We start from the raw sequence: 26,427 nt of genomic DNA, 5'->3' as shown, positions 1-26,427 counted from the left end.
TTTTTTTGTTTTTAGTTGTTTTTTTTTAACCCTCCAAATGTGCAGCTGCCAGGTTTTCTGTGTTCTGATGCTGGTTGTCTGGTAACGTGGGTTCGCGTGGTGTGAAGGGTGCCCCTGAGCTCGGCGCGCACTCATGAGATCAATGCTTCACTAACCTTCTCCAGGTTGTCTTCAGGGATCTCAGCCACTCTCATTATGTGCCAGCGCTCAGAGTGTGTTTACCAGACTGGAGGAATACTAGTCTTATGCATGCCACCGATTTGTAAGGCCCATTTGTCCTCATTTAAGTGGGAAGAGAGAAGAACCACGAAAGACAGTCTTTTGAGTATTAAAGCAGCATTTGTTATTACTAAGCAGATGTGCTCTTATTTATCAAAATAACACAAAAGGTGTGTTATAGCAAAAGCAGATGGATCGGGCTTGTTGTGTTAGCCGGTCTCGTCTTTGTGCAGCTGCTACCCCCACACAGTTAATTACTCCCTTATTCATCTCCAACAATGGGAGGGGATGGAATAAATCTGAGCCGCGCACTCTGCCCGCTTCTTCCACCAGGAAGGTGCAGACCGGGACCCTAAAGCGAGCGAGCGGCTTCAAGAGGTACAGTTTATCATTTTTAATGGAGAGGAACAGGAAGTGGAGACGTGAAGCTGGGCTCTTGATTTATACGTCGCCTCAGTCGGGGGAGAGAAAAGAGCAGGTCTGCCTCCCTGTCCACACCTCTGGTTTGCTCCCACTAGATTCATACCCCTGTGGTGTTCTCTGCTCCTCTTCAGCGCCACCAAAATACACTTGCACTTTGTCCGAGCCACTCTGGAGAAATGGGCAAACAGTGGGAGAATTTGCTTTACATAACCATAAGATTGTTGGGAAAAGAGATTGCCCTTCTTTTCTTTTTTTTAATCATCAGTTATTAATATCGGCAATTATACAGGTTAACAAATGCATCTTTTTTTTTCTGGCATGTGGGAGCTACCCAGAAATCACTTTTCATCCTTCCGCTGCTTGCTGCCTCTCACTTTCTTGAGCTTTGTTGTTCCCTGAAAAGCCCAGTGATGTCATGCTTCCATTGTCACCTGTTCATTTACTTTCGTAGAGGAGAGCATCGGGGTATTGATTAGGGTTTGCAACTGTGTTAGCAGCTCTGCCGGTGTGTAATATAGGCCTTGAGGCTATTCTGTCTTTCCCTTCAGTCTCACGAGTGCTTTCCAGACCTTGTAATCTTAATTAAATATGCAACTTTTGATCGCAACAGGGTCACTATTTTTGAATTTAAATGTGGTCACCCCCCCCCCCCCCCCCCCCCCACACACACACACACACACACCTCCTCATCTGAGAATAAAGGCAGACATTTTGAATATTAATGACAAAAAATAGAGGAAAGAACAAAGAACTGAATTGAGACTCGTTTTTTTCAATTTCCCTTGTTAGCCTCCTGCTGCATTCCCCCTATAGTTTTTTTTCCTCTTTTTTTTTCCAGATGAATTTTATGATATTTTCCTCCTCCCCCCCACTCCCCCCACACTCTATCGTTCTCCCTCTTTCTCGCTCTCTCACTTCTCGGCAGTTTTCCCCAGACAGGTTCCACAGTGTTTTAGAGGGGATGGATTTAATTGCTCTGTGGGGATTGGTTGGCTGTGCCGGGCTCGGCTGTTTAATTAGTGTACCCTGCCGGAATTGGTTTAATGCTTCATGATCTTGAAATTGTCTGATTGTTCAGCCCTCTGGGGACTCTCACTGCCTACGTAGGCCAGCAGGTTTAGCTAAACATTGCTCCAGGCTTTTGCTGTATGCGGCAGGAGGAACAGTATGCCTGAGGAACTGGAATGTGGCTAAGGTGGTGGTGGAGGAGTGGGGGGACAAGTCAGAGGACATGCATGTGAAGTGGACAGTCTTCTAATTCTCCTTCACTGCAGGAGGTCTGCACAGACCTCACAGGAATTTATATCTTTACATTACTTTCATCGCCGCTTGACACTGTATGGAAATCATCCAATTGACTATTAATGCAGTACCAATATTTAGACTGCAATTCAGGCTTTCTGTATGATAAGCATATGATTTTTAGCTGCGGCCAAGCAAAATAATTGCTTTGCTCCTCTGTTTGCGCTCACAGTTTCTTGAAGAAGCTTTTTTTTCCTGCATGCTTTGGCGAGATTGTTTTAATGCGAGCCATTCTGTGCTGCGACAAGTCCATCAGGATCATCTCACATGGGTCTGTGAATTATGTGCTTGGTCACCTTGAGTGAGGGGAGATGGTGGGAAATTACATTTGTGCAAATGGGCGTGGGGTGTGTCTGTGTCCCCTCGGTAGCCTTCTGCAGGATGCCCTTGGTTTGGCGCAATCATGGCAGCGATGTTGACCTCAACAGTAATAGCGCTTGGCATCCTGAATAAGGGAAGCGCTTCTGTTGTGTGGCCATACAGTCAGGAACATATAGTACCCACTGAAGGCTAAACTCATTGCGCTTCATCAGACTGATCGAGCCCACTCACTCAAAGAACTCAACCTTGAAGTGCATAAATCTCTAGTGGATGATAATAAGAATACCTTCCTCTGCCTCTCTGCCTGGACTTCATAATGTGTTTGTCCTCACAGTGAATGATGACTGAGTGCAAAAATGATTACTGTTTGTCTGAGAGCTTCCTCTATTAGGAATCTCCAGGTAGACGCCACACGGATCATATACTCGGCAGTTGTTGACTGGATCCTCCACGCTGCACCCAGGGGGTAATATCTTTCATTGGTCCTGCGTTTACTTTTTTGTTTACATCTTCCGAGGCACCGAGCGGATGCATACGATCACCACGGTGATGGAGCACATGGCAGCTGAGCTGCTCCCAAATGAGTCGCACCCCGAGCTTCATCCCCTTTTCTCTCTGGGGGAGATGCCCTGATTACAGAGTGACTTTGTGTTAGAGTTGAGGGGCCTCTCCAGCTGTTGGCATTGTTTGTGCAATGATGATAAGGGTTAGCGAGTAATCAGAGTTGGGTTGTGCCGACAGTTCTTTAATCTCTCTGTTATGAACGTTGTTCAGCTACGTCTGTACATTTTATCCATTTGTGATAAATGCTACTCTTCGTGCTTCCTTTTCATTTAGCACTAAATAACAGGAGGACTACCGGAACATAACATGAAGCCGAGTCATATCAGCGGGATTGGAGATATTCATTGTTCTGTTATTTTTAAAGGGACACCCTCAAGTCAATTGCGGATCATGGCCAAAGTCAACAACGCCGCTCCTTCATAAATAAGCCTCAAGACTTAATATTGCAGGGCTGGTTCTCCTTCAAAGATAAAAATATTATTGCATCCCACCCCCATTCCCCGCTGCCTTTTGGGCAGGGTGTGAGTCCAGCGTCCGTCTAGACGTGCGGCATCATTAACCTGCCGCGACCTCGGCCTCTGATGAATTCACTCTCACATCCCCTGAAGCCTAGCGTTAGCAGCCCTTCTCGCATCCACTGGGAACTGGGGCTTCTCCGGGCTGGCCATTAGAGCCACTAGCCTCTACTGGCAGGCATTAATAGGCCAAGTGGCCGGAGCTTCTCTCAGACTGCTGAATAATTCAGACCGTCTGGTCCCTGTCTGGTCCCGGGGCGGAGGGGGAGGTGATGTGGGGATCAGGGTGCACGGGGCTGCGTGGAGGTGCAGGGGTTAATAACAGGTCTCCCTCCCTGTGTCAGCAGCTGCTCAATCCCCCCTCAACAAAAGCACCTAACCCCACCCCACGTATGAAGGAAACCTATTCAGTTGATTAGATTTTTCAAAATGGATCAATTTTTAATCAGTGGAGCATCTGACTATGGTCAATAGCATTGTCGCTGGGAAGACAGTTGCTGGACAGCCGTCTTTATTTACAGGAATGTTTGTTTTTTACACTATGCAGATGGGAAGGCAGGAAATGGCTTAGGCAGATCATTGCACCGCTGCAGTCCTGGGCCTGTCCAGACAGAGGCCTGTAACAACAGCAACAACAACACCATCAAGGCCACAGCAAACCCAGTGCTCTCTGATCAGACTCTTTGGAAAATCACGTCGAATATGAATTCACATCAGAGCAGAAAGGTGGATTAGTCTAGTATCTTTTCCTGTGTGAAACATGGGTCCGTCCAAAGAGACATCTCATACGCATTTACATCTGCCTAAGTAGTGAGTAGGAGTGAAGAGCCAACAAACTAGCTGTAATACTGCCATCAAAATTTCATTGGGCTGTGGGGAGACCCTAACATGTTAAATAATGAGGAGCCCATAAACTTAATGTTCAGAACCTCTCTGCAACTGCTGACGATGTCTAGTTATGACTCGATATGTAGGCAGAATTATGGGGAGATCATCCTTCTTCAGAGTGCACCTCATTTTTGCACATCTGGTCTTTAAACACCCGACTCCCAATATTATTTGTGTGACCGCTTCAAAGACGTGTATGTTGAGAATGAAAATGTTTAGAGTGGGCTGCAGCATCGCCAGCCTTTTTTTTTATTATTAACATTTGAAATATAAATGCTGTATTCTTGAAACTTTAATATGTAGCGTGGCATTTATGAGAGGAAGTTGACACAGTCTTGCTCGCTAACGCACTCTAAATAACTGTGTGTGTACTGGAAACAAGAAGTTAACAAACATGTCAAAATCAAAAGCAAGCATATAAAAAAAGGTTTAAAATATATTGAAAGATATACATTTGCTCATGCGGCATTCTTTTCAAACCATAAAATGTTTCTGTGTGCAATATCTTATTAAATCAGTTCAATCAAAGTTTAAATAATTATAAGCACAGTATGATTTTGTATGTACTGCCGTGCGCAAGTTCTAGACTACTTCATGGTCACAGAAGCTAAAAGACTGAGCAGGTGATGTGGAGTAGAAGGACAAAAGAAGACAGAAGGTAGTGATGGGAGAGGGAGGAAAACGCAAAACAAAGACGAAAGTTCTAGCTACAAGGATAAAAAGACAATAGACTAAAATCAGAGAGAACATATTCTCTTCACAGTTCTAAACACTGACTGTAGGTAGAGTAAGCAGTGGAGTGGGTGGCTGGACAAAAGCAGCAAGATTCCTAGGACGTAGCTCGGCAAGCAGTGACTAAATTCCATTTACAAAGGCTGACAGTGAGGTTTGTCAGGTTGTTTTTTTCTATAGAAGAACTGCATTGTGCATATATAAAAACAGATATAAATGCTATTTACAGATTATTGACAGACACAGAAGGTGAAATATTTTTCTGCTTTTACATACTAACATGATAACATGGCACTGTGCCACGTGCACATTCGTTTCATACTGGCATCATTGCGTGTCGAATCGGTGGTATTATGAGATACTGACATAACGTGGCATACGCTGGCATGATATTATCCTCTAATTTGTATCACAGTGTAATGACATGGGCATCATTGCAGTGACCCTTTGGCGTAATGATATCACACTCACATAATGACTTACCGCTGTACTGACATAATGACATTTTGGCTTATTTACATATTTGTATATTGAGCATATCATGACATAATGACATTTTGACATATTGACCATATCATGATGTAATGATGTTGCTGTCATTGTACTGGCCTCCACAGGGATCTGGATCCCACTGCTTTGCTGGCATATTGACTGTAATCTATGACATAAGGACACACTGAATGACAAATTGGCATATTGACTTATTCAGAATATTGGCAAATGGCACTGGCATGACTTGGTGACATGCCTGCCTTATTACCATGATGGTGTTAGTGTGGCTTGTTGGTATCATGGCAATGCAACACTGGCACATAGTTGTGTAAGTACACACTGACATACAGTTGCTTAAAACCAGCGTGATGATGCTTCCTTGCGTCGTAATATTGATGCACCACCATGCAGCCCTGAATTGCCAGGCTGTTCCTTAATGTCAGCGTAGAAATGTTTCTGACTTTATATATTTTTAATGGAGAGCACAACCAAAAGTAACCTGACGTTTCTGCATTACCCTGCCCTGGATATAATCAACTTGGGTTACAGTTACTTGTTACAGCTTTATTTTTGCTTTATATTTTTGATGCTCCAGTTTCCGACCGATGGATGAAACACTCGGGATAACAAGAGTCTTAATCAGATGGTGTAACTAGTGAGAAAGGCTCTTGCAGAGCTTAGACTTGACATAAAACCCCCTGTCCTCCATCTAATCTTCCCTCTTAAACATCAAACTTATGCAAAAAGAAGCAATGCTCTCTGTAAGAAGTACTTATTTTTTGCTCACTAATGAAAATGTTTTGAATCTCTTTGGTGCGGCGCCAATGGCGTTGTTTTCCTTCTTTGCTCTCTGATTATAGAACTGTATAAACTGGGCGAGATTTTGAATTCTTAGTTGATTGCATGCCTGTAGCCATGCACTTTCTCTGCTTTCCTCTCTAGACCTATTTCTACTGATAGCCTTTTTTTTCCCTGGTACAGAGAGATGTAGTGCACTTTATATGCAGTTATGCTGAATAGGTGCTGATGTATGTTGAAAACAGTTTTGCAGGTGCCTTGTCAAAATGTGCAGTGGATAGGCAGTAACACAATTCTGTTTAATATGCTATCAATCACCCGGTAGATTCCCATTTGTACATACAGCATTATGAGTCTGCCTCTCCCCAGACTGTCATGACATTGCTGGTGTTTAGCTGCTCTCATGTCCTCTAACAGTGTGTCCCTATTGTCTGTTTGTCTGTTTAATATGCGAAGGTGGTCATTCAGGGAGTCGTTTTGGAACAGTGTAAACGAAATCGGCAACAATGATTAGCTGGCGCTGCAGAGGAAGTGTCCGTCTTTGTGCGAGTGCATTTTGAGACCATCAGGCCTCCCTCAGGTCATCTCGCTGCTGCTCTCTCAGCCTCGTGGAAGACACTCTAAGAAAAAACCCAAACAGCTCTAGAGTAAATACACTGTAAATGGAGTTACTTAATGGGAGATTTTGCATGCTTAATTGCAAGTATGGATTGAAGGTCCATTAAAAGACATCAGTGTCTCGGAGTCCAGCATACAGTTTGAATATACTTGAGATGGATTGATCCATTGACTTCCTTTTCTATCTGAGAGGAGTAATTACAGACAAAGAGTACTTAATATTTTTCAATACTTTTCTGAATTTGAAAAACAAGAAATAAACCTTTGTTATTGTCCAGGCAGTCCAGTTTCTGATGCGGGAACTTTATTTTTTTTGTTTTGTTTGTTTGTTCAGTGTATGCAAGCATGCTTCAGGGTGGCACCGTAGAAGTCCAGAGGGAAATATCAGGCTTATTTATTGGAGCCTTTTTAGCCCCAGCTCAATAGCAGCAGTCTGATGGCTGGGGTACAGAGGGACTATCTGGCAGAGGAGGAGGTGGGGGAGGAGCCGGGCTTGGCGTCAGCCCCACTGACAAGCTCTTATTTACCGTTCAGATCTATGACTCATTTTATGTACCTAATCGTAAAGCACAGAGATTTATCGGTGGTAACGGGACAGTGGGGGAACACCCCAGGAGACTGCCAGATTCAGCTCTGCCCGGCCTTCCCCCCTCACACTACCTGCTACCCTGGCTTCAGGTTCAGTCTACCTGGCCCAACATCTTCTGGGAAAAGGAAGATGAGGAAGTCCATAATTCTGTCAGGTATGGACAGCTGATAGCACATCTAATAAAAAAGAGGGTCATAAAAATTGGATGCCTAATGGATGACTCTGTGAGGATTAATAACAGCTTATTGGTCAGGTGCAGTGACCTCTTGCAGAGCTAACAATGCATTGGCCAACTGGGCTATCGCTGCATGTTGCACAGCAGTAGATGACCCAACCAATAAACAGTAAGGAAGATTATGAGAATTATATTACTCATACTATTTCTGATACCTGCTGTATTCCCTTATGTTTTTTTCCTGGTTTGTGAAGTGCATTTGAATTTTGTTGGTTTATAAATAATGCATTAACTTCTGGGAGGAAAAAACCCCTAAAGGTTGACATCCTCACTTACCATCATATTTTCTCATGTCTGCCACTCCAGAAATGGCAAATAGGGAGGCGGGGGGGGCAAAAACAAGAAGGTATTGTAATACTGCCTTTGTTCTGACAGGAGCGCTCTTAGAGCCTATTTTATATTCCTGCTGAAAATTAAAATTAAACTTTCATTGTTGTGCATGCTGTTTAATCCAATAACGATCTGATGTAACAAACTGCCGTAATATCTCTCAGCATACTTAATCGGAGCGGACTTAGCCCTGTCACTTTATATTAACCTCTGCTGCAACAAGAGAAGGGCTTCACTAATCTGCCATTGTTGGGTTTGGCAGTGTGTAGCTGGTGCAAAACAGATTTGGCAGTCAGCGCAAAAAGTAAAGGCTTTATAATGACAGTGGGGCCTCTCTGCTATTTGGGCTAATAATGTCAAAATCTAATAATGCTGTGGCCCTTGGAATTAGATGGGAGGTGAAATGGGTGGGAATGGAGGTAATGTGGAAAAGGATTTCGGTGGGGATCGGGTTCGGCCTCCCCACCTCCTCTCGTTATGTCGTTCGCTTTTAAAATGGCAAATTAGGAAGCAATTTAATCCCTAATGACCTTTTAAATTCTCCCAGTGTGGGTCTGCGCATGTGTTTGTCTTGTTGTCGATTAAAAATGTATGATTGTAAGGAGGACGGCTGAAAGAGCGTACTGTCCTGACACATGACAACATAGTTGGATGCAATTGTGTTAACAGGATATTAGATTCGCCAGGAAGCATCCGAGCAAAGGGACCTCAAGAGTCTCGGCTAACGCGGTGATCTCACAGTGCTCAGCAAGGCGGCATCTGCAGCGTCATCAAAGCGCTCGACTCCTGTGTTTCCCCCCTGAACGCAGCCTTGTAACCAAAAACAAAAAGCTGATTGGATGCTCTCCCAGCCTCCCCTCATCCCCTCTGCTGTGGATGAGGTCTCAGCCCGGGAGATAAAATAGCAGTTATTTCTCATGTGCTATGCCATTTTGTCAGTTTGACTGTTCCACTTATTCAGTGTTTTTTGACTTGCTGAGCTTGAGGGGATGTGAGTGCCATTTCGCAGCTAGATCTGAGTTGTGTTGATTGAATTAGACAAAGTCGGAAGATAATTAAGAACCGCAAGGCACTGCAAAACTGTCTGCTTCCAAACTGGTGAAAATGAGACGCTGCCACATCAATGAGCTAGCTGGCTCTGCTTGATGTCAGTGGTGGGTTATATCAGTTGACACCCTTACCTCCTAGTGCTGGAGCCAGTTTCCCTCCTTTTCCCTTTAATGTTTCTCCAAATATGATTAATCACAAGCCGTTAAAACCGTTGCTTCTGACAGCGCACCACGTTTGCACAGCTTTGTTTGTTTCTTTCACGCTAGTAATATGATCCTCAGCTGCCAAGTGTGGTTTTATGGCATAAACACAACCCCAAAGAGGTGTGTCTGGGAGTCAAATGGGAACAGCAGCAACATCTCTTAGACTTAACTCACTTAGTCACTTTAAGTGTTTGCAGTCGCGTTTGAGAATTTTATGGAACTTTTGGACATTGATCTCTTGATATTTCACAATAATCAGATTAAATAATTGTATTGGCAGCCAGATTGCTGGCTTGTATTTTACATGGCGCCTACTGTAATCTTAATAAAGTGTTTTTACTGGTAAAACATGAAGGTACTGTAAAGTATATTATAGTCATATTTATCTATATTTACAATTTGGCACCGATGTCTCTTGTCTACCTTGAACTAAAACAACATAGCAGCTTTTGTTTCCACAAGACACTCCTAACACTCCAAGGTTATGGGAACTCTGCCCAATGCCACATTTGACCAAACGCAGCCGTGACTAACTTTTAATCTAAACTTAAAGTAAACTTTAACAGTATTTTTGGTCATGCAAAAAAACAAACAAACTCCCACAAACAAATAACCAAAAAAGATCAATGATTTAAATGTAGACATGGACATTATGGCATCATTAAAAATGCCATGTAATTTTACAGTAGTTTGCTACAGTTCACTGGTCCATCTGCACGGTGAACTCCACTCTTGACTAAAAAGCAAATCTGTATTTTTTGACAGATGTAACTTTTTCACAAAGTCATTTAAGGAATGGGGAGCGGAGGGGTCAAACAGCTGGATCTGTCTGGTAATGTGCTGGCAGCTCATGTGCAGTCAGGTACCTCTCAGCCTTTCGGTTCCAGCCGTTGTATTTTTCACCCCGTTTTTATGGATGCCGGCCGAGTCGTGCTTCTCTTTCATTTCCATTGGCGGATAGGTAATGTAGCTGTGAGGTTAATGTTGAGAATCATATAGCTCAGGCACAATAAAACTGACACCGCGAGACCCTAAAGAAGTATGTTTATAGTAGCGCGCAGAGTCTGCTTTTGTTTGTGTGAGGCTGAATGCGGAGAAGGATCGGGATTGTTCCGAGGCCTCCCCAAAGGGTCTGGACTGCATGCGAGGAGGGTGGGAGCGCAGTGGAACACGGGGTGTCAAAGGCTAATTTTCAAAGCCCCTCACGGGCGCTCATCTCTCACTGTGAAGTGGCAAGCGTGGCAAGTGGCTTGCATGTTGTCATGGATACTAAAGCATGGGACCCCAGAGATGGGGAGCGGGGGGACGAATGGCTGCCCTGTCTATAGGATTCCTGTCAACTCTGGCCTGATAGATGGCATTGACGGATCATTTTTCATACTGTAATTGTTCTTAGCAAACACAGAATACCCTCTAGTATAAACAGTGGTGTGCCGGCGGGCTAATAAAGTGGGAAAATGGAAAGGGATTCACTGATCCACAGCCTCTTTCACTTTAAGAGACAATGCCTCTGTTGTCCAGGCGAGGCTTTCTGATTAGAGCTGTGAAGGCTGAGGAAAAAGCCCGGCCGAGAGAATAAAACAAGGCAATCATAAAGCAAACGGCAGTCACTTCTCTGTATCGATGTGGCTAGGCGGGGGTGAAGTCTGTGAGAAGTGTTGACAGCTGAAGGAACAACAGGAGTAGGTCTAGGAGTGATTCGTTTTCTCCCCCCTCTCTATTTGGCCAGTGAAACGGTGAGGGAGAATGCTTGTCCAAGATAACAAATACAGCACAAGTGCAGATGCATAGCTGGGACTGGGAGCTCTATCTGCCAAGCTCCGAGATAGCCAAGCGCCTGAGCTGGGTGCAAATGACTCTGGGTACAAAGGTACTATTTGTTCACCCTTGTTTTTGTATGGGCCCCGTGTCTCTACTATTACTATTGGGATTGACCCAGTGCCATCTTGGAATGCTCTGCCTGTGCACGGGGCTGCCGAGGTATGTAAGGGACATGACCTGGGACTTATGTCAACTGGAATCAGCGGAGCTCCGATCCAGTTTTCATTAGTTGTGATTCTTTAAGAAATCCTTTCAGAGGTGCAGATTAATGGTGATGGCGGAGAGCCAGGGCACCAGCTGGACACAATACTTTGGAATTCTCACCAGAGCAGAGGGTGTAATGTACCCATCATATCCTGGGTGATTAACATTTTAGCAAATTACATGAAACTTTTGAGATGCCCACACTTTTGCTCACTCATTTGCTCTCTTCATAGCTATTGAGGGAACGTGTTTCTCTCTCGCCGCCGCTTCATAGTCCAGCTGTAAGCGTTTTTGTTTTTGTTGGGGTTTTTTTTAATGCCGGAGGAGGTCGGTAGGTGGATGATTCGTTGACTAATGTGTGTGTTGGAGGGGGACCTGCAGATGTTGTGTGGCGAGGCGGGCAGTCCTGGCACTCCTCGTGGAGCACCTCGCCCTTCTGACTGCACTGTGACACACCGTGACGCCCGAAACACTTTAGGCTGACCCGGCCGCTCACCTCCTGCCTGATGGACAGATTAAAGGACCATTAAACATAATTACTGTTTCAGTTGGAGAGGCCAACTCATCCTGTCAGAAATGGTTACAAATTGCTTTACCTCTGCCCCCCCCCCTCACACGGCTCTTAAATTCTGAATTTCATTACATTTGTCTACTTTCTTGCCATCAACAAGTTCGGGCTTTGAAAGCAGAAATGGGTTTAGCGAGGAGAATTGAAAAGGCAAATGGTGATTAATGGAAGGGTTTGAGAAATGTATTTTTGGAGCTTGCTTTGTAAAGGTTTTTCAGCTTCTGTGGCTCTAAGCCAATCAAAGCGAGCGTGATGGTTGTGGAGAGGAGTGTGACAGGTAGTTGATGTGATCTGGAGTGGAGCGGTGTGAGTGTGTGGTCTGCTGCGCTGTCTGTCTGATTATGTAAAATGTGGTGAGGTGGTGTAACGTTGGCTGGCTGTTGCAGTGGTTTTTGCCAGCTTCACAGGGCCTGTTGCCAGTTTTACATGAGAATGTGCAGCAGTGCCTCGTAATGCTCTCTCTGCTCTCGGTATCCATAAGAAAACCCACACTGCCGCCCTAGGGAAATTGGTCGATACCATCATCCCAGCTGGAGGCCCAGGCGGCAGACAGAGTTTCCCCATTTTTTTCTTTCTTTTTTATTTTTTTAAAAACATCAACACTGATGTTTACTATGAGATCTTCCTCTACTGTAACCTGCCCCTCTTGCGCCCCTTCTCTTCCTCATTTAGCTGATTATTACACCCATGGTGAGAACAAACAGTTTCCTTACTTAATAATTCACATCACTTTCATCTGATACTCAGTTACCATGGGCAATTTAGTAGTTGAATAATTTTGTGAAAAATTCATTTATTATCACTGTGCGTTATGAATCTGCAGAGACGGAGAGTGGAGTAGTGGAGGATTTTAAATTGCGTCTGTGGAGCGAGAGATCCGAGGGTAGGTAATGTGTTCTAATGTTCTCAGCCATATGCATTGTTTTCAGGGCTCATCGGTTTTACATCGATTCCCACTGAAGTGTTTAATTGCATCATGAATATGATCTAATTCTGTCCTTTTCACTGAAACTGGAGCACTCTCTGTAAATGATGTACGGCCTTGACAGCACCACATCAGGATGTATTTTATATGGAATGTAAATTATAGTGTTAAATTAGCCTGGAAAGATAACTAGCTGGCACGGGGGAATGGACTCAACAGTTTAATTTAGTGTCAAAAGGCCGTGAAGGGATAAATCACCTCTCTCTCCCCTCTCTGCTGTGCCATATTAGGCTTTAATCATTCTCTTTTCTTGTAATATCACTTGTTTCTCACTGCTGCCTAAGGAGTTCTTGAGAACTACACTGCATTTCTTGCAGCATCAGTCGGCTGCTTACAAATGCTTCAATTTGAGCATATAGAAGACAATGCTTGCGTCTTTCACTTCCACATTTTTTTTTTCCCTACTTGAAATACAAGCAATTTAGCTTTCCCCTGAAGATCCCAAATGGCTCCTAAAGACCTAAACTAGCTCTCTTTATTCGTAGCAGCATCTTTTTGTCACGTGAGAAAGGACTCAGTTGTAATCTATAGGGCCTGAAAAATTAGGCCAGCACAGAACTGCTGGAAACCGCAGTCCCTGGAGTGGCCACTGGAGGCTGCCTCCAAAACCGAGACAGTCCCCACAGGCTCCAATGTTAAAATGCCCATATTAACAGCATTAAAAGGTGTGTTTATAGCCTAGTACAAAAACTTGCTTTGGTCTCCATGGGTAGTTTCCTGCTTCAGCTGTACTATGGGTGATTTGGTATGCGTTCTGGTAGAGAAAGTCACTGGTTTGAGTCCAGCTGGAGACACAAATCCCCTTTGGGGTTGCACCAGGAAGGACATCTGGCATAAACCTGCCAAACCAAACATCTGGAGCTACCCTTGTGGCAAGCATTTGTTTCCATTTGGGTCCTGCTAAAGCTAAAGTTGGGGCTCTTGCTGCTTTGATTTGATTTTAAGTCACCCAGACACAAGCAGCTACAGCTCCTACAGGTCTGCTGGGCATCACCTCCATTACAGTGAGTTGATTTGGTGCCTTTTGGAATATTCTTAATGTACATATCTGACAAACCAAAAGGCTTTCTACAATTTTTTTATTTTATACTTTTTTTTTCTTACTTGGCAGACTGTTTATATATGTCCATTGAATCCTTGGAGCTTGCTAGCCTTAGCCAATAACTTACACTACATTATAAAAAACAACATTATAGCGAGCACTAAAAACCTAACTTTGAGACTTTAAAATGCAGAATCCAGAAACCAATGGGTGATGTCAAGGTGTCTAGGTCCATCTTTTATATTCTTTCTATGGAACAGACAAAAGCAGGTTAGGAGTGTAAGGCGTCACTGCGTAGGTGGGGGTATTCTTAAACAGATAAAAGCCATTAGGAGATAGACTTGGGCTTTATAACAAGGATCTCCCCCCGTTTCCTGTCCTCAAGGCTGGAGTGTTTGTCTGAGTGGCCTTCGCTATTATCCAGAGCTACCCTCCATAGGCCGCTGTGCCTGGGAGCAGCCCTCTTGCAGCCCGGCCCTATCTAGTATGATTGTGTCCTTGACAACAACTACAAGAATCCACCTGGCCAAGATCTGGGTTTTAATGTGAGAACTCGTTTGGCTTTGTGTTCCCAGAGCCCTCGCTGTGAATTGACATTCACTTTAATTCACTTCTTACCCACTTGATGGGGATGGGTACATAGATGGAGGAAGACTGGCTCGAGGAAGAGCTGAATTGGTACCTCAGGTGACTCAAATTCCTACATGTTTTAAAAAAAATACGTGGTGAGTCACAGACATCCTATAAACCAACTACTGCTCACTCAGGGTACCTCCTCACACTTTGAATTCCTCTCAGTATACCGCTGAATTTGACAGCTCTCTGGAGAAAAGAGCCCTTAAATTATCAAGTGGGGCTCTAGTTGTTTTCCTTGTTGTTTTCAACTCCTAAAAGGAGGGGGGTAGGGTGGGCTTTGGGGATGAATTGGTATGTTAAATGAGCTATGGGAGGTCTGCTGAGTTTTTTTTTTTTTTTTTGAGTAGGGGGGAGTTCAGTCAGACGAGAATTGCTGCGTTGGGTGTTTGAGGCAGCTGTGTGAAGTCATTTTCCGGGAGTGCAAGCGGGAGAGAGGTGCGGATTAGGCAGCGCCTCTGAGCCGGAACAAGTCTGTCTGGGAAGGGATGAAGGCTACAAACCATAGATCTAATTCCCTCTCACGCTGCTAGACAGCAGAGACACTCACACATAGCCAGTGTGAATTAGGCCCATTTGCTCCCCTCAGTCTGAAGCGAGCGAACACGGGGAGCAGACAGGGAGAAGTTGACATACTCCTCACATCCTGCCCTCGCTCCCGACTCCCCGCGCTGCTTCCAGCCCACCTCCAAAAGCTGTCTCCAGCTCACGCTTTTTTTTTTTTATTGTTTCTTGTGCTGCAGGTCTTTATTATTGCTGACATTAACATGAACACAGTGCAAAAACAGGCTCCAGTGTAATCCTATGAGAGGGGGTGGAAAAAGGGCATTCCACTGGCAGTGCAGAAAATGTTTGCACCTGTGGCCCCATTGATCGCGTGCTTGAAACTCCAATGCTCTGAAGTTCATGTCTTTTTAATGTGTGTAATGCCTCGCCTCAGGTCATGCGATTGCCCCGAGGTTACGGAAAGTCCACGAGGCTGCGTGCAGTGGTGGATTAGCTGTCCTCCTTCCTCGCTGCCTACCTTGATAAACATGGCACCCTCTCTTTGGCTCTGCGTGCACGGAGCCAAACCTAGTGCCCTCTCGTCCGCACACAAAAACCTGACCCCAGAGCTCAGATCAATGCGGCTGACCCAGATACACTGTCCCCCTGTCTCTTTGTGATTGGACATACAGTGGTTTGCTTGTGGGTCAGAGGCAGCAGGGGAAGTTACAATTCAGAGCTGAATGCTATCCACCATGTAAAGCAGGCACACAGTGGCCTTCAGGCTGTTTGAATTTCACCCAGAGTGTGAGCAGTATTTCTGTTTTTTCTTGCAATTCCACCGCCATGGAAAAACACGGGTGGCTTTAGTTATTAAGCTTTTGTTTTAGAGCTTTGCTAGTTGTGAAGAAAGATGGAGATGTTGGTGTAAGAGGCTCCCCCTACCCCCCATCCTCTCCCTGTTGTGCTTGTCTCTCCCATCACAGCCCTCTCCACCCTGCGTGCCCAGTAATGAGTTGTATTACATGCTCTGTGGTGGGCATGTCTTGTGTTAGGGGCCTGTATTCAATCTTTGTACTGTGAATGCTGGGGAAGGCTCTTTGTGTGTCTTTGAGATGCGCTGAATTGAGACGGTGTGCACCGAGTGAAGCTGATGAGGAGAGAGCGAGTCCTGAGAGGAACATGTGGATGCCTGGCAGGCAGCGAAACGCTCTTGTATGTTTGTGCGCGCTTGTGCATAGACGCCGTGTTTACGCCGTGTGCGTTCGCTTGTGGAGGGGCGGATTTCAAGGAAGTGTGCTGCTGAGCTGGATGCGAGTTGAATTAGTCTTAGTAATTCAGTTTACTTATCCCCACATTTTCAAATGGCACGCCAAGAGGTAGTGTATATTATATGAATGAAAATCTACTCCAGTCGGCTCATTCATCACTTGAGCCTCTCATTGTAACCCGCTCTGTGGACTGGCGAGGGGCCTAGCTATGGGCTAAGTGATTTTTATGAGGGAGCATCATGGGGCTCAGGTCTTATTCCTTTTTGTAGGAATGCATTTTCTACTTAGATGGCAACAAACTGCATTTGCACTTAAAACATATTCTGTAATCTTCTGTTATTTTACATACAAATTGCATCCTGGGCGATGCATTCATCATTGCTCATATCCAGCCCACTCTTAAATGAAAAATGTATCTGAGATGAATAATGGATCCTTCCATAGTATAATTTTATGTTTCTTGAATATACTCGAGAGTTCCTCCTCTGCTATATCCTCTAAATTTTTCTGCCTTGCCTGGATGAAGTTTTAGATATGAAGAAAAATTACTTATTTACCGTGGTTATTGTTTACCTGAGAAAATTTTACAATATGAATCCTCTTCAGTACAGATAATATGTGGAGTATGGCGTCGAAGGAAGAAAAAAAAGCACTCTGCCGTTGTACAACTCCAGGATACTTCATATTTGAACGGCAGTCAGTCACGATCGTGTAGTGGTACGTCGTAATGTCTTAAATGTTTAGTGTGTGGAACTCTCGGTCGGGAGATGATGGAGTTTGTAGACAGCTAGCGTACACGGCTGCTGATGTAGTGGCAGTGTGGTGGGGTTTCCTCTTGGGGGGGCTATGGGTGGGCAGCCGTGTGTGAAGCTGGGAGAATTGAGGTTGAGTAGCCGAGCCCTCTGTCTTTATCTCTAATTACATGGTGAGTCTTGGGGAGATTGGGCAGCACTGTAAAGCCCCGGCAGATAGCTTTGCGGCACCCTCCCCCTGGCTGTTACAGCGCAGGATCTAGGGGTGTGAAGCAGAACCAGGTCTGGTGGGGCCCTAATGCCCCTACAGATTTTCTCTCTGGGGAGTCCGGGCGTTCTTTCCTCTCCATGGCAGCGCCGCAGTCTGCCGCATTCCAACCTGCCGCTCGGGGAGAAGCACACCGAGGCTCCGGGAGCCCACTCTGTCGTGCTCTACTTGCTCCTGTCGGTTTTTTTGTCGTCCCCGAAGTTTCGCAGCCCGTCCTGGGAGACGTCTTGACACAGAGTTGCAGATGGGAGGCACTGGACCGAGGCAGCTGGTGTCACAATGTGGATTGGAATTCACAGTTGGGATAAAATATGAAACAAATATGTCATTACACATATGTTTTCCGCTGTTTGTTCACCCAGCTGTTTCCTAGCTCAGCTCCCCCCACTCCCCCTTGCCTTGCCATATAAACCTGGGTAGGGCTGACTACTAATAATCCATGATTTGTCCCATTGTGCCCCATTTATTTTATTTTTTTCCCCCAGTTACTTATGAGCATTATCCTCTGTAGCTGTCACTTCGGTCTGCTCAAAAGAGCTGTGCATGCTGGAATTTAATGTTTACACTTGTTTTTGATGATACGAGGCGACACCATCAAAAGACGGCACAGAACATACTTCACTACAAATGAAGGCAGAATAATTCCCAGTCAGTTAAGTGTCCTTTGATTCTTTTGCAAGTTTAATCTGCAGAAATCAATAAAAGGATGCACGTTGGGCCTGGGAGTCAACAGCAGCGGTGTTTGATGGGTAAACGGACAGCCAAATGGATGATGCGGGGAAGCATTCATCTTTCTTTAGGCAAATTGGGCCGCTAGGTCCCGACTAATTGATTGATCGCATGGACTTGCTGATACAATCAAAGCCTGGCCTGATTTATGGCGATAAATCGATTGATTAATAAGGTTTTCTGGGATGGGTTCGGTCCGTGATGGTGGCGAGAAGCAGGGGCGGAGGGGGAAGACACCTCCGAGTCACACATCCGTCTTGGAGCCGTCAGCCGTGTTGGTTTAGTGTGGTAATAAGAGAGGCCCGGATCTCCCAGCTGACATTTACAAAGAGCCGCTTGGCTATGACCCGCTCCCTAGATTAACCTCCACTTGTTCTCATAAGTATCCCTGATATTAAAAGATGGGAAGCAGCATCAGGCGGCGGCGGAGGGGGGCAAAAAAAAGAAAAGAAGTGTGACTTTTTTCAGTACACCGTTTGCATACATCATTAGGGAGAACAACAAAAATCAATTGCACATTCCAGAATAAATAAAAACAAATATCTTGAGCGGGCCCTCTTGTTGACTCATTCCAGATTACATTTAGTCGGCTGTTTAAACGCTGATTTACAGCAAGATGGAGTCCATTCCCCGCACTCGCCTGCCTGTCTGCCTGCCTGTTCAGAATATGAAATGGAAGTTAAACACTGTGAATCTCCAGCGTGAGGAGGAGGGCTCTGGACGTGTGGGCAGTGTAGCATCAAATAGATTGTGTTTCCTCCCGTGTAAACGCCTAATGTGTGCCGAGCGCTCTGACACAGATGAATGTAAGGAATTTGCTGTAAAGACTTTACGGCCCTTTTGAGAGACATGGCTGGAAACCGGCAGCGTGGAACCTCCTCCACGCCCCCCTGAGCACACGTCCGCACAACACGCGCACGTTGGCGAGCGCTTGCACTTGCACACGTGTCGAGGCGCACGGCCCTCCGAGGAGAGAGGCTACATCAAACTGGCGAAGCTGGTGCAGACATCAGGGATGCTTTTTATTTGCTTTGGGTCAGAAATGGTGGCCCTGACGATGTGATGAGAATCATCCCACAGACCTGCTCTACGCTGTGCGCCGTATTACGGCAGGAAACAATCTCCTGACCGAGCTTATCATTTAATATATGAGCGCTACCTTCTGTTGCACAACAGGGCAAATTTTAAAGCGACTGAAGTATAAACTGGCCTTTCAAGTGGTTGCTCCCATTTTGTGACAACAGAACTCGCCTGCCAGTTCCCCGAGCCTTTTGTGACGGAGCTCAAAGCTCTCGGCTGCTTGTTGTCAGCTCCGGTTTTATTCCCACTCTCACCGCTCTATTTAGATTCATTTATTTTTGGTTCAAATGCTGTAAAATGAAAGTGTGATGCCGAGAGGGAGGGTAAAGGGAGTGTTCCCTCTCTCTCAGACAGGTGGCCCCGGTTTATGTCGCCGGGCCCCAGGGGCCCCACTAACTGAGTCTGAGCGAGAGGAGGGACCCGTCTCTCGGCGCTACACAGGTGGTGTGAAACGCAGCCCTCTCTCCACACCTGAAATATTCAGATTCTTCCAGCGGCTTCGCTTTGATCTCGCCGCAATCGACAAGGGAAAACGGAGAGGATGGGGTGGTGGGGGGTAGAGAAAACAACAAAAACAAGAGGAAGAGCAGCACACCTGAGAGCGAACAGATTGACATTTCTTAAGAGAGAATAAACAATCGCAGGTTAGCTGTGTTGCATCGCTGCAGCTCGTCGTTTCAGGTGAAAGTGGGCCACGGCAGCGATGGCTGCGTCTGCGGAGCCTTCCTCCTCTCGTGCAAACTGACCTCAATGGTGAAGCTTCACAGGAACGAGTCCCCCGCAGCACGCTCCTCTGTTTCCACTTTGAAAGTTATTAGAAACCAGAAAGCAAAACCTGTCCCCAATTTTATTTAAGTGCGACACTGTTGCCGCTCGCCTAATTTTTCACGCATACCCCAGAAAAGAAAAAACCCCCAACTTATTTTGGACGGTTATTGTGTTTGAAGCACCGGGCTCTCTCTCTTTTTTCTAATTCTCAACTATTGTAACACCTCCCCGTTGCTCTTTCATATTCACATCTCCATTTGAGCCGATCATTTTGGCCGACTGAGGTTATCGTGTCTTCGCTCAGGTTTCAACCCACTAGTCTGCTAATGAATCATAGGACTGTGTAATTAGTCACCCTGCATGTACAACACAATGACAATAGACACCCTGATTGTAACCACAGAGTTTGAAAGGAGCAGAACAATGCTCGGCCTTAATGATGATATATAAGGTGTTGTAATTGGCCTTCGTTTGGAGCACTCAGTCATGGATTGTAATTTGAAGTTTCTAATTGGAGGGCATTTAAAGTTATTCATTGGTTTCAGAGTGGATACAGGATTGTTTGAAAGAGCTGTAATAAGATGTTTTCATGATACCTCTTGATACTATTTTTGAATAAGACTTGACAATAAATGGAATTAGGGCCTCCCTGGTCATACTAAGATGAATTACCAGTGCATTAGTGTGAAAAAAAGAGGAAAAAAAGCTTGTGTTTGTGTGTACATGTGTGTCCAAGCGTGCATGTTGGATTTAAAGAGAGAGAAGTGTTGACAAGTAGGCTGTGCTCTGGCGCATCAGGCGCCAAAAACTCTCTAAATGAAGCAGGGTATGACGAATAATGGCTGACAACACCAGTCACACCTTTTGCTGATGGTTGTAACGCTCACGCGCTTCTCCTTCCTTTTGTAAGATTTAGCATGCTGTTTGAAGACAGCCTGACTGACTGGGGATTAATTATTTTGGATGATTTATCAGACTTTCCAGTCCAGAGTTGAGCGAGGTGTCAAAATGAAACGTGATTTTTTAAAAACATTTATTTATTTATTTTCCCTCCCCATTCGCCGCTAAGTCCTCACACAGTCTGTACACTATACACCTTTACCTGTTTATGCACGATGCAGTCAGCATTGCTGCTGCACTGTGAACGGAGTTAGGGTTCCCAACCTCAGTGTCAGGACCTCACAAGGAGACAGAAAATGTATCAGAGGAGGTGAAAGGAGTGGAATTTCTAGTGTTTTTCTAGACTTATTGGACACTCGGAGCACACATCCTTATTATACACAGTTCCTGCGTGACTGCTGCAGCATTTTTCAGCTGCTGCAGCTTGTACGCTTTTATATGACGTGCGCAATGAGCATGGGATCAAACCTCCAATCCTGTGATTACTCTACTCCCACAAATGTAATAAGGCAATGGCAAGGGAAAAGGAGAGGAACAACAGGCCTCGCATCATGTCTTCATATCATTCGAAGTCTGTTTAAGCTGCAGAATTGCCTATCGCCTCCTCAGACACGTCAGGCCTGCTGCTGTCCTGCATTGCTGCCCCTCCACTACCCCAGCATTCACCTGTGGGCTCTGGGGGATAATTACTTATCACGTCCTAGATTCTACGTGTGTCATATTTTTGGGAAGAGATGATCTCAGAATTCTTGCTATATTCTGCTGCTTTAATAAATCAGTAAATTCAAATATGAGCTCTCTGACTGAAATAGGCATGGATTGTGATTTTCTGGGCAGATACAAAAATTATGATTTGGCTGATAGCTGATGCTTTATTCTCTCTCTTCTTTATTTTTTTGTGGTCACTCATTCTCCCTTTTTTTCCATGAAAACAAGGAAATTGTCTTTACAGATGACAGTTTAACAGATTTATTGCCCACAGACATTCGTGTTTGTCCTGTCTTCCTCTGCTAACTGCCAACCCGTCACGGCACATAGCTGCCCCTCCCTGAGCCTGATTGTGTTGGAGGGTCCTTCCTATTAAAAAGGAGTTTTTCCTTCCCACTGTCACCGGGTGCTTGCTCATAGCAGGTCGTTTGATTGTTGGGGTTTTGTCTGTATTTTTGTAGGGTATTTACCTGTTGTTGTGATTTTTCACTAAAATGAATTGAATTGAATATATAGTTGAGGCAAGTCTGTGTTACCTTACCTAACAGATCTGTATGCAAATTGCTGTGTGTGGAAGCTGCTTATTTGCCCCTTATTTCTCTTTAATTAGCCGTTGGCAGTCAGTGTTTGGCAGATTTTCAGTGCAGACCTCTTCATAACAATATTTAGGTATCATTTTTGTGGGTAGACCGTATACTTTGTAACTTTTTCTAAATCTTTATCTTGGGTTAAGCTCCACCCCATGTGGCACTCACAGTTGTTTAAACAAACTCGGAGCTAAATGCACTCGGATAGTTTGGCTAAACCGCAGTGTGATGGTGACATGAAATGATGTAGAGCAAAACTAACGAAGCATCAGTTCGGGGGATAAACAGATGGAGGGGGATGCCAGGTGATAGCATCCCGCCCCCCCACAGCATCCCTGTCAGAAGCTGCATGCTCAGCTCACATTCCAAGTGTGGGGTCGCGGAGGTCAGAAGCTCCTCCCTGCTAGGTCTGTCTGGGCGTTCCAGCACCCACATAGACACACACTGTTTGTTTGTGCGCTTAACTGATGCTCAGCTCAAGGAGGCCAGATAAGAGTTCATTTTGGATCTTTCATATGGACAGGCGCCAACGTGCGCCTCTCCCCGAGCTCCTCTAACCCCTTCAGCCAAACCACTCCCTCCTCCCTTAGCGGCTGGGAGCGTTTGCCAATCATAATGTTGAGGCCAGACTAGACTGCAGTGATTGGGGCCATTGATTGTAGTGATTTGATTTATTGATCAGTCTGCCCTCTCGAATGTGGCGTCTCAGATGCGGGGCTAATCTGAGGCTGCTATGGACAATCTTGTGCCTCACAGAGAATGAGAAGCGATAAGGAAAGTATGAAAGGGAACTACACTTATCTTAATCACATACTGGTCCCCGCTCTGCCTCGCTCGCTGCAGCCCCCCGTGTGCAGATGTCAGCGCACATGTGTCTATGCGCACACATGTGTGCCAAACCGCTCTTTTGTGCAAGACCTTGCGTGCAAAGAGTGTGTGTTGTTGTGTCAGTGTGCGTATGCGGTGGGGGTTGTGAGGCAGTACAGTCACCAGGCAGAACAGAGTGGATCTATAAATTGATGGAATTCAAAGCCTCCAGCATCGATTACCATTATAACAAACAGCAGCACACAGAATGTCTGATTATTTTTAGACAAAGATTCTGTGCTCTCAGCAGCAATTCTGCTGATGCTGTCACACTTTCAGACATCTGCCTATGATTGCAATTAGATGGGATACAAAAAGAAAAATAATACCCCCATCTGCATTTTCCCCTCTCTCCTCCTCCTTCCTATTTTTTCCCTCTTTAATTTGTGCTGTCCAAGCCCACTGCACACAATAGTGATTTTGACTCAGTCTACCTCAATGCAGTACCTTGCTAGTTTTTTTTTTTTTTTTTTTTTTGCACAGTTGTCAACATTTTCCACCACGGCTTGTCTTTGTGAAAGGCCAGAAAATAGCTTACCACCACAGATGTAATCAAGATGAGCTAGGTTTAATGAATCAATGTCAAATCTACTCTAACATAACACATTAGTGAGTCCCGGATTTTACCTAAAACATTCCTGCTTGCACAGATTGCTACAGCACATCATTTTTGCTCCACTTTTTTTTTTTTTTGTCAAGAACAATTGTGTTAATTAGCTTTTATCCAACTTCCCTTTGCCTAGAATCATCATTTAAAGAAACATAACATACTCTACAAACAGCTCACTTTGTCTTTTTTTTTTTTGTCAGATTTCTTGCCACCTCTAACCTCCAGTTTCTTGCCTGCTTCTCTCACACTATGGAGTCTGAAAGGATCTGTGCCTGCAGCCTTCGCTGCAACACGCTTGCATAAACCTCAGACCTCTTAATGTAGTATAAACAGCTGCTTTATCATATCATCTGATGGCTCCACTATGGGGTCCGTCTTTGGTCAGTGTCAGAAGGCCACAGTCTGCTTTTGTAAGCCAAAGGATATGTGAGTCATGGTTTCACAGCTATTTTTTCCTTCCCTTGTGTTTAGCTGGTCATTGAGCCACTAGTCCGTTTACAGACTGCCAATAGGGTGCAGATCTAGCCTGTTAAAACCACTAAGCTCCTTCTTTCTTGCTCTTTGTTTTCGAGTCAGAAGTCACCAAGATTGCCTTCTCCTCGCGTATCGATGGGCGCACACCAGGACTGGTTCCATTCTCAAAATCCCTCTTTCCTGCCTCCTCTGGTCCCAATGACAGCTCCGCCCTCCCAGGGGAAACTCATCAATTATGGCTGGATGTTTGACTGGCAGAGGCTTAATGACAGGAGCTCTGTATTGACCTGACTGCCACACACTGAAAATTTGGTCCCAATCGCCCTTTTTAAAACCTGTCAAATGATTACTGAGAAACTCCTCTTTGCACAGCTTGTTGCAACTTGCCTTTTCTTCCTCTTTTTTTAAGACGAGGAAATCTACATGTTCATGCAATTGATCCTGTGAAGGATGAAGCCCAACATAATGAAGGGAGATAAGTGAATTTTATCAGGGATCTTGAAGGTCCCCTGGTTGTAGGTTGAAACGGATCACATCTGATTAGGAAGCAGAGGAAAAGTCTTCCTCAGTATTTTTTGTCTCCAGAGATAGCATTGCTATTTCAGCAACACTATATTGTGAGTTTCTCCCATCATCAGTCTGAACAAGACAACCAAAGTAGCAAACCGTCTGTTCTGCCTCACTTCTTTCCAGAAAGACAGGCAGTAGGTTTCATTTGATGGGCTGTTGCCCAGGCTCCCCTCCCTCGTAATGGTCTAGAAACTGTGGGGATGCTTTCAAAATAACCGTGCCATAATGACTGCACTGTTTGACTTGCATACTGCATGAGTATCCACCATTCTCATCAGCTGAGCTGCAATAAAAGTGAGCCCAGCTTTACGGCGAAGCCACTGACGCACAGGCAGACTCAGAAAAACCACACTGTTATATCTTAAGTACTTATAAAATCCACTCAAAGTCACTTCTTGAGGAATTTTCTCTTGGCAAGATTAGCCAGTCTAGGGCCATTTGAATCTAGTGGAGGTTGGCCGGCTTCTGAAAGCCGACTCTCTAATCTCCAGGAAGGCTCATCCCAGATGGACTGTGAGGACTAACAGGAATTTATAAAGTCCTGTCGCCTTATCCTGTACAGCCATGCCCTTTTTCTTTTCTTTTTTTTCCCTTCTGTGACAGCACGATTTACAAGGAAAGACACATTTCCCTCTCACCAAACGTATCATAAATATCGGAACGCTTTGACAAGGGTAGATGTTCAAACATGCTACGTTGGTCTTTGGTATAAATACAAGGCACGCAGTCTTTTAGGCGTGATTGACTTCAACTTGACCTGTCGTTACTTGAAAACTACACATTGCATTGCTGCAGTTTAAGTTTTTCTTTAGTTTTTTTTGTATTTATGCAAAGCAATTTCACACAGACCCACACACACATAGAAAAAAAACCCCACAGTGAGATATGAAAACAACTGACCCAGAATAAAATGGGTGGCAGTGTCTATTATTCGTATTGTTAGCAGTCTCCCTTAAAAGACAAAACTACACTTGATTAATCTGACTTACCGTATTGCATTATGTATCTTCTAGCTCGTCTTATTTCTTTATTTGCATGCACCTAATCTGTTCAGTTGGCCATTGGTTTATATGTTGCATATACACCACCATTGCTAAAGTGACACAAATGATAAATATCAATCTCAATATGCGATGCATATGGGGAAAAATGAGCAAAAACGCTGACAGAGAATGGCTGCTGCCACAAAAACAGCCAAGCAATGATACAGTCGAGAACAACCAGACTTTCCAATATTTCCAATATTTGTAAACTTCACTATTTTGCTGAAAATCTTCATCTAGCAAACCTCTTGGCTATGAGCGGAAAACTGCAACTTAGCACAGCAGCACATGCCTGGAGGTGCAACCTGGCCAGTCAGGAACATTTGCCCCCTTGTAGTGATGCTTGTGACTTTTCCGTCTTTAGCCTGTGGCAATAACACTCTGTGTTCAGTGATCGATCACTGATTTCTTGTAAAGTCAGTGAAGTTTTTATCAGAAATGAAATCATTTACAAACATGTTACACATGACTATCCATGTGCGTTGTTATTAAATTACTATAATTCAACAACTGCACACAGTTCGACAGTTCAAGTTAAACATCTATAGAAAATAAACAAAGCTGCATGAATTAAATCTGTTTATTTTTATTTTTTACATTTTAGGGCAACCAAAAAAAGTTAAATTGAAAGTTTTAGGCCTCAGCTTGGCTTTCGCTTGTTTCATTGCATATGTCAACTGGGCTGATAGTGATATTGGACTGATGTATCATCCTTAGTTGTATGGTTTTTAACCTTTTAATGACTTAAAGTGTTGTTTTGATTGAACAAATTTAAAGATTCA

At 44.6% G+C, this 26,427-nt stretch overlaps 1 protein-coding gene across 4 annotated transcripts in view; it reads left to right on the top strand.

The window, feature by feature from the left end:
• The window catches only part of cux2b (cut-like homeobox 2b), a 95,504-nt gene that overhangs the window by 7,139 nt on the left and 61,938 nt on the right, over positions 1 to 26,427 (top strand). The window contains exon 1 of one of the 4 annotated variants that reach the window (XM_025896906.1): positions 7,453 to 7,615. The exons of 2 other annotated variants lie outside the window; for them this stretch is intronic. Coding sequence is in view for 1 of the 2 variants with exons in the window: in XM_019366120.2 (XP_019221665.1) it covers positions 11,063 to 11,149 (87 nt within the window). In the remaining variant the exon portion in view is untranslated. Of the gene's footprint in view, positions 1 to 7,452; positions 7,616 to 11,039; positions 11,150 to 26,427 lie in introns of those variants that run through there. One more of the 4 variants, XM_019366120.2, reaches the window with a different exon arrangement.

This window comes from Oreochromis niloticus, linkage group LG12 (assembly GCF_001858045.2).
Source record: "Oreochromis niloticus isolate F11D_XX linkage group LG12, O_niloticus_UMD_NMBU, whole genome shotgun sequence".
Classification (NCBI taxonomy): Eukaryota; Metazoa; Chordata; class Actinopteri; order Cichliformes; family Cichlidae; genus Oreochromis; species Oreochromis niloticus.
Note: the sequence above shows the minus strand (reverse complement) of the source record. Positions and strands in the feature narration are given on the sequence as shown.